The sequence below is a fragment of the Cyprinodon variegatus genome, unplaced genomic scaffold (assembly GCF_000732505.1).
Source record: "Cyprinodon variegatus isolate N-32 unplaced genomic scaffold, C_variegatus-1.0 Scaffold447, whole genome shotgun sequence".
NCBI classification, from domain to species: Eukaryota; Metazoa; Chordata; class Actinopteri; order Cyprinodontiformes; family Cyprinodontidae; genus Cyprinodon; species Cyprinodon variegatus.
In genome coordinates this window covers 722619-731281 of record NW_015150900.1, presented here as the reverse complement: position 1 = coordinate 731281, position 8663 = coordinate 722619, and the positions used below count along the sequence as shown (strand labels likewise).

Sequence of the window (8663 nt, the reverse complement as noted above, 5' to 3'; positions counted from 1 at the left end):
CCAGTGGCCCTAATCCTCTTCCGTAAGAAAGTATTCAACACCCACATTTCAAAATATATATTTGAACAGAAGCTGTATTTTTATTAGAACATTTACCAATATTATAATAATTCTACTGGTTCAGGAAACAGAAGCTGATGAATATCCAGCCAAGAATTCACCAGAAACTCACCAAATAACTCCATCAAATACTAAGGCTGAATGAACCTATATCTATGACTGATTGTTTGGATTAGAAACACAATCGCTTTAAAACTTCTGCACACAAATCACACATTTTCAGATATTTTTATGCTTTATCTTTATCCTACCTTGAAATAGTTCAACTATGAAAGCCTAAAGTTAAAGTATCATACATCTAAAAGTGTAGAAACTGTACTGGATCCTGTAACAAACGATGACTAAAATACATTAGCAGAACACTAGTCCAGATGTTCTAAAGGTATTTATTAAAATGATCCATTCTACCTAAACAGTAAAGACTGTGACCCGACTAATGTTTTAATTAAACTGCAGATCATCAGGCCTTATCCATTAATAATAAGGATCTAACAGTCAGAATAGGAGATAACACCATTTTATGCTGAAAAAAATTATTTTACTCACCTCTTCTTGCGCTACTTGCATGCTATCTGTAAGAGAGAAATAATTCAAAGGTACAGCATTAAAAAATGTTTTACAATGTCTTTAACTTCAGTTTAAAGATGGTAACGTGATATGATCAATAGGGATGAAGGGCAACTGGTTCAGTACAAAAAAGTTTCTTTTTATGTGTCTGTGTCAAAAAATAAGTAATAATAGTTTAATTTAGGCTCTTCTGGCTAAATAGAAACACAACAGAACACATGAGATGTTTCATTTCTTGATTTATAGGAACATTGACCATTACAGGTCGAACTGTGATAACAAAATGCCTCCAGGATGTCGTAAGGGACAAAGTTCTTACTTTAATTGCAGCACAGACCAAGCGTTTGCTTTCATATTATAGTAGAACCACAGCAGGTTAGTTTATGGAGAGGAGAGCAGGGGTTGAAATTCATCCTGTTGGGTTTCTGAAGCTTGTTAGAATCTAGGTTGGATTTGTATTTGGTATTTAAGATGAAGCTGTGGTAATATTTAGCATCACAAATGACCACGCTCGGACGGGGAATCCCACAGCGCGGGGCTGTTTATGAAACACACACCTCGCTAGGCTTGGTTTGAAGGCTGCGGTTTCATCACACACAGCGAACAAAGTCCAAACAAACTGCTGCGTTACAAGATTAAAACAAAGTGTCTCACAGATCATCAAGGACTGGGAGTCACCTGTTCCCTCTCTAAAGAGGGTGGTGGTAAATACTTCTGACATCACTAATCAGTAATCTAAGCTGTTTTAAGACAATCACCAGCATTATATGCTCTAAACTTTCATCTGTAGCCCAGGAAAGACAGGTAAGCTGTAATATGTAACATTTGCCGCTAAAGGAATACTTAATTTTAACAATACATGTTTTCCAGATTAAAAAATTCCAATTTAAACCTATAAAGAAAACAAATTATTTAACCTGTTATTTTAATTTCCCAAAGAAAAATCAGAGTCAGAGCTTTTACAAAATCGAGCAGAAATCAGCCCCAGTGTCTCTAAAAACTTCAGTAATATCTAATATTGATATTTTTATTAAGAGCTTGAGTATTAATAATAATAACTGATAATAATTGAACTTCATTATTCCCACAATGGAGAAATTCACCTCTGCATATAACCCATCCCCTTGGGGAGCAGTGGGCTGCCACTGTGTGGCGCCCGGGGAGCAGTATGGGTTTAAGGGTCTTGCTCAGGGGCCCAGAGTGTAGGCTGTGGGGTTTAAACCAGCCACTTGCAACCTTCTCAGTGTACAATCGCACTGCTCTAACCACCACGCCAACACTCTCCCATTAAAATACAACAATTGCTGAATAATCTGGAAATCTTTGCAAAACTGAATTTGTTTTTGCTTTGAGCAGCAGATAATCTTCTGCTGGAGAACGTCTGCGTTCCTCACCTATGGTCTCATATATGTTGTCAGGCCGATCCGGTCTGTGCTGCTGGTCTTGGCCGGCTAGACCATCACCGCCTGGCACGAGGAGCTCCGGCTCCACATATGATGGCTCCTCAGCTGTGGTTGGGCTGTTTGTATAAAGTGCGCGAAGCCTCTCCACGTCACCCTTGAGCCCCTGGAAGAAAAAACAGCTCAGATAACAGAAACCACGAAAGGAACACAGATGTTGTGCATTTTTTCTACACATACCTGGTTTTCTCTAATAAGCTCATCTCTTTCCTGCTTGATTAGCAAAATCTCTTGTTCTTTGTCTTGAATTGCGATGTTTCTATCTGCTAATAATTCATTCATCTCCATGACCTGCATCTGAGAAAATACAAATGAAACATCTTTTATATACAGCCAAATTTGTCAGAACCCTTCATTTAGTTTTATACTTTCCACCAGACCAAACCAGCTCTATGAACCTTTGCTGCTTGAATGCAAGAGCTGGAAGGACTTATGTAGGTTTGGAAACCAAGAAAATAGTAACAAGAAAACATTTTTTCTTTCTTTTTTGTCCTTTACTTTTAGAAACCATGTGTAAATATTTTTCAATATAAACACAAACAATTACAGTCTAGAAAAATGAAGGACTAATGATTAAAGCAACTTAAAATGGGAACATTTGAAGCAAATATGAGTAACAAACATTTTGTATGATTACCACATAGTTTATTGTTCCTTTTATGGTAAAGGAAGATAGACGTAGAAAGAAAAGGTGGAGAGAAAGAGCAGAATAGAGGTGGAACAATACTTAAGTTGGGCTTATTTTGCTTGTCGGCTGAAATGTGCAAGCATTTATTTTTTTATTTAGCCAATTATTTTGCTGAGAACTACGCTTTAGTGTGGTTAATAGTATATTTCAAACCCTTAATTGTCATTATAAGTTGAGTTTTTTCTTCAAAAACCAAACTGAAGTGATAAAATTCTTGGAATAAGAAGGCTAATATTTCCTCCTCCACACTGAAGGAATCCAGACTGAATCCTATTTAAATTTACCTCATATTTGCTTTTCTGACGCTGCTCTATATCACAGCTTTGGGCCAAACCCGACAGCTGCTCCTTCACATCTTGCAGCTCACTTTCTGAGAGCTCAGCTCGTCTCTTGATGGCCCTCGTCTCCTCCCGCTCCGTCACCAGCTTTGTCAGCGCTTCCTGCAACTCCCTAGTGAGAGTCTGACACTGCACCTAAAGAGGAGGATTGATTAAGTATGTTACTTCTACTTAAAATGTGTTCAGCTGGATTTTTGAAGAGTTAAAGAATAAATTAATATACCCTGAGCTCATCCTGAGGAGCATTCTGCAGTGATTCTAGTTGTGAGAGCTTTGTACGTAATTCCAGGTTTTCCCTTTTCAGTTCATCCATGCTGCCTTTGAGGCCCAGCAGCTTTTGCTGCTCTGCAGAGAGCAGTTCATTCTCTTTGTTGGTACTCTGAAGATCAACCTGTTGAGGCAAACAGATTCAAAATGCTGAACAATGAGTACACCTGCACCTGGATTCGGCTAAACATGTAGCCAGAGCTGTCCAGGTAAAAGTCTAGACCTAAAACAAAGCGACGTTGGTAAAAATTTGAATATTTGCATCTACAAATGATTTCCAACTAAACTGACTGATGTTTAGGACAGGACCTCCGGCTGTAATCTGAATCAAAAGCTCATTCCCCAAACTGAAGAGTGAATGGCCGACTCACTCTTCAGATTTTCATTCGTTAAAACCGTTTTAAAACTGGGCATCTGTTTACTTTTAATTTAATGTATTGCTATTCTTACTGCAACAAAAAGTGAAAATATTTAAGGCTAGAAATTAAGCTAAATAGCTTATAAGGATGCCTTAAGAGAAAGCTGTTTTGGGACGTGTCCAATGGGAGAAGACCTCAGTGCAGACTGAGAAGTTATCTTTTCTTATCTTTGCCCCCAGGGAACAGGATGTTTCAGTGACCCCAGGTTGACCTCTGACCTCTCACTAGCCCTTCTCCAGTGGTTATTGTGGTCTAAATCTACTTGAAATATTAAAAATGTTTATTTTATTTATAGTTCATTGTGTAAGGAGAACCATTTCAATCACAATTTGACAACATTAATTAAAGCTGCTATTGATAGCTTATTAATATCTTTTTAAAATATTTTCTTAGTTTTGATTAATGGTGATATTTATTTATTTATTTCAAAGACATTTTTGTCTTATTTTAATTTATTTCAAGATGTATTAATTTACTTCCAGATTTATTTAGTTCATAGTGTTGTGAGTTTTATTTTTTTAAACTTTTATTTTGAAAAGCTACTAAAAGCAACTACGTAGCCTATTTCAGTTGCTTTTATTTTTTAACCCAGGGTTTTATCTGTGGGGCGGCTTGATGCGTTGAAGCGATGTCTGCATGACTACAACTTCATCAAATTATCGATTAGTCTGAGGTACTTTTGTTTTCAGACATTGAAAATCAGTTGGATAAATTTAGAAAACAAAACAGAGGCTTTCTGCAAAGGAAGGCTTTTGTTGCATGTTCTCATGTTCCTTATTTTTGCAAGGAACTTCCTGTTTTCCCCTGAATATTGACCTCTGACCAGCGCTGCCACACAGATAAAACCCTGCCCCCTCATTTTAATATAAAATATGAATGAAAAAACATCTGACAAAAAAAAAAAAAAAACTGGGTTAAAAAATAAAGGTCATAGAAATCTGTAAAGTAGCATTACAAAATAAAAGTGTCAAAAAACTAAAACCTAATTATGAAAAATCTATAAGTAAGTAAATAAATCTTGGAAATTAAAATAAGACAAAAATATATATATTTAGTTTTACTTCATGGTGAAATTATAACATAACAGTTTATCAATAGCAGCATGTATTTGTTTTTACAATTTTGAATGAAAAGGCGCTAAATAAGTGCAGCCCAAAGTAGTTTACCTGCAGAAGCTGGATATAATCCGTGGTTTTTGACAACTCTCGTTCTTTTTCTCTGAGGTTAGCTTTCAGTCTGAAACACAAAACAGAATTTCAAGGAAAGGTTTGAATGTGTAAAGCAGGATTAGAACCTGAAGCAAACAGCGCGAGCAGCTCTAAATTATCCAAAAACTTCAATAAAATATTAAAAAAATGAGAGTAAATTAAGTTTTCTGGCACTACAAAAGGGGATTAAAACCCGCCCCCGCAGGCTTTCACAGAATTCTTATGTTCATTCTGAGTAAATGAAACATCACCTTTATATTCTTAAGACAGCTGGTTGAAAGGGAGTTTATTTGGGAAACTTAATACCAACTACATACATCAATAAAAACAACTAAATTATTTAATTAGTTAAAAATATTTTACTTTGTAATCTCATCACTCTGTGCCACAATCTTCCCTTTCAGCTCCTCACGCTCTTCTTTCATCTGATTGATCTTCATCACAGCTCGATCGTATCTCTCCTTAACAAATGATACAGATGGGGAATAAGATTAGGCTGGTGCATTTTTTTTCCCCCAATCTCGCTGCGATGACAAAGCCATACCATCTTACCTCATTACTTCTCAAAGACAGACTTGATTTTTCCTGCTCTGTAGAGTTTTGTCTCTGTATGTCCAACTCCTTGGTCATCTGGATCATCATCTCCTCCTAGCAAAGTAGCAGCAACTTCAAGGTTAGCTTTTTTTCCCTTCCGTCCTGATATTTGGGTCGAGGTTTCATTATGAACTGATGACACACCTTTAAACGGTCGTTCTCCTTCATCTGCATCTGCAGCGTTTGCTTGAGTTTTTCATTCTGCTCCTTCACCTGATCCATGTCTTTGACCAGCTTAGCCTTTTCCTCCTCTCGCTGAGCATTCTGCTCCTGAATAAATCAAACGGACCACATCAGCATATCAAAGTTCATTTTAAAGCTCAATGTCCTACTCTGTTGCACCATGAACAAACATTTCATTTCAAAAAACCCAGATGCTCTTACCTTAAAGCTGCCCATGTCTTTCTGCAGAGCACTTTTTAAGGCTTCATTTTCTGCTCTCATCTGCTCCAGCTGTTCCTGTAGCTCAGCTTTCTCCCGCCGACTCTTTTCAACTTGGTCCTGAGGTGAAATACGACAGGCATTAATCTACTTTTTGCATGCCTGAACGCAAATAATCAACCACAATAAAGTTTTAAAGGAAACCATTTTTTAAAAAGAATCTCTTGACTAAAATATCCTTCACATTAACTAATTTTCAAGGATTTAAACAACCAACCAAAGCTCAGAGAAGAACACAAAACCCAAACTACTTTAAAGGGTAATTAAAAAGTTTGGTTGATATGAAGCATGGGAAACAAACATACTGTAAGAAATATAAAATCTCCAACTTAACTTTGACAACTAGTAAATGGAAATAAATGGCACTAAAAACTGAAAAATAATGTCCTTAAAGTGTCCTTGATCTGTACTTGTTTATTTGCTGAGTGTGAAAAAAATATGAGAAATAGTCACCAAGACTTTTCATAAATACAAAAAAGCAGATTCAGCCTTTCAATACCCTGCTACTATATTTCTATAGAAACATTGAAAAAACAAATGTTTTAAACGCAACTGGTTTGTTTATTAATTGTAAATAGGATGCACACTACCTAATGATAACTTTAAGCACTACAGGTGACATATGTCTCCCTACTTCTTGGCTTCATGTTTATTTAAATAAATCCAGGGAGATACAACTTTATGAAAATGACCAAAGACAGAATCGGCTGAAATATATTTTCTTCATATATCACAGTTCAGATTATCTCACCCTAAAGAAAAAATACTCTTATCAGCATTAGGAAAGTTTGACTTATCATAGCTGTGACGGTAAGGAAAGGTATTCCAGTTTTCTTCTTTTTTTTGAGTTTTAACGGGACTAGTGGCTCGTTTTTTCGAAACTAGGATGACTGGAAAGGCGGTATGAGAGGGGGGGGAAGATATGTGGCAAAGGACCACAGGTCGGATGCGAACCCGGGTTTGGGGAGTGCAAGCTAACTACTGCACCGCCTGCACGCCCGGCATTCCAGTTTTCTAAGAATAACTTGAAAAACAAAGGAAACCCTCTAATTGCTTCGTTATATTTATTTGTGGTCATTTTCAGCCATTAGTTAAACTACATCTAAAATTCAAGACTTTAGTTCTGTAATGTGATTGCGATACCTGTGTCGTGATAACCAGCAGGTCGTCCTCCTCGATGCTCTCTGCGTTTTGCTCTGATGGATTTCTGAAACAGAAGGGAGTGCTGGCTCCTCGCACCTGCCCCGAGTTGTCAATGTAACAGAACTGGTAGAACTCGATCTCGTCTTTAGGAAGGTAGTACTCTGATGGCAGATAGACACAGCAAACAAATGGATGCAACATCCTGACACGTTACAGGTATGTTTGTTCCTGGAGGTTATTTTTAACACATGATGCTTTTTGTAAGCAGGGATGCTAAATTTAGAAAAACAGTTACCAAAGAATATACCAACTGTCATTTTTGTAATATTCTGAAAAGAAAAGGGTGAAATTTGTGAGCTGGAATCATTGCTCTACCTTTATCCATATAACTGCTAAAATATGCAGAAATGTTAATATCGGTGCCGCAACAGCCTCTGTTAAAATAAACAGAGCTTTAATGGCAGGACTCGGGTTATATGGATGTACATGCATTTAGATACATTTCATAAATCATATATCGAGTCAGAAATTAGCTCTTTTATTTCCCATTCAGATCAGTTTCACCTCCTGCCAGACGTATAAAAATAAAGTCTGCTTTACATATATAATATATTTGCAAATTAAAACACAAAACATTTTTTATTTTAAGGAAATATAAACTGCTAGATAGGCTAAGATACATTTATTAAAAGTAAAATCACATAAGAAATAATTTAAAGTTTAGCTAAAATGTAAAGGGTTTGTTGTCATACAATGGGACCCGAAACCTGATCCCCTTATTTTTAAACTGGATGAATTAAAAAGCAATTATGCTTACAATATTTACCAAATGTTTAAAACTAATTAAAACAACAACCTCCATTGTTAATCCATAATCAGTAAATATATATCTACTATAAATTATTTGATTTCCCTTTGGGATTAATTAAGCATTTGTGCTCTTTTACATTTGAAGTAAATCTCATCTGAACATAAATCCACTGGATAGAAAACAGGATTAAACCGGGTCCATCTTCCTGCTACAGTCACTTAAAGAACAGATTTTAAAGATTGTTTGTGCACGCAGAGTGTACACGTGACACAGAAGAAGGAGTGTACACGACAAACAAAAACCAGACTGTTTGAGCTACGCAGAGAAAGTGAAACTTACCTTTAAAGACAGCCTGTCTTGTTTCTGTCTGTCGAGGATCATGAACTGCCTCAACCCAAACAAATGTATGATAATCCTTTGTTGAGCTCCATCCCACCTGTTCAAATATAATAAATATATATATAAATACTGTTCAGTGGTGCTGGTGGTGGGGGGGTTCACTAACAGGGGTGTGCTGCTAATAATAGAATTAATAAAGTGTAGATTCATATCTCAGAAATTTAGAAAATCAACAACAACAAAAGAATTCAAGAAAAAAAAAATCCTAACTCTTCTTTGTGTGTTTTAGGTTTGATTACATCACAAGAAGCTAAAGTCTTCTACTGAC

At 36.4% G+C, this 8663-nt stretch overlaps 1 protein-coding gene across 2 annotated transcripts in view; it reads right to left on the bottom strand.

Moving 5' to 3' along the window:
- The window catches only part of calcoco2 (calcium binding and coiled-coil domain 2), a 15538-nt gene that overhangs the window by 2505 nt on the left and 4370 nt on the right, over window positions 1-8663 (bottom strand). For both annotated transcript variants that reach the window (XM_015389123.1, XM_015389124.1), the window contains exons 3-14: window positions 8336-8432; window positions 7186-7346; window positions 5986-6102; window positions 5746-5871; window positions 5560-5655; window positions 5371-5468; window positions 4966-5035; window positions 3337-3504; window positions 3060-3248; window positions 2268-2384; window positions 2022-2193; window positions 607-632 (exon numbers count right to left, since the gene is read on the bottom strand). In XM_015389123.1, coding sequence (XP_015244609.1) covers window positions 607-632; window positions 2022-2193; window positions 2268-2384; window positions 3060-3248; window positions 3337-3504; window positions 4966-5035; window positions 5371-5468; window positions 5560-5655; window positions 5746-5871; window positions 5986-6102; window positions 7186-7346; window positions 8336-8432 — 1437 coding nt within the window. The remainder of the gene's footprint in view (window positions 1-606; window positions 633-2021; window positions 2194-2267; window positions 2385-3059; window positions 3249-3336; window positions 3505-4965; window positions 5036-5370; window positions 5469-5559; window positions 5656-5745; window positions 5872-5985; window positions 6103-7185; window positions 7347-8335; window positions 8433-8663) is intronic.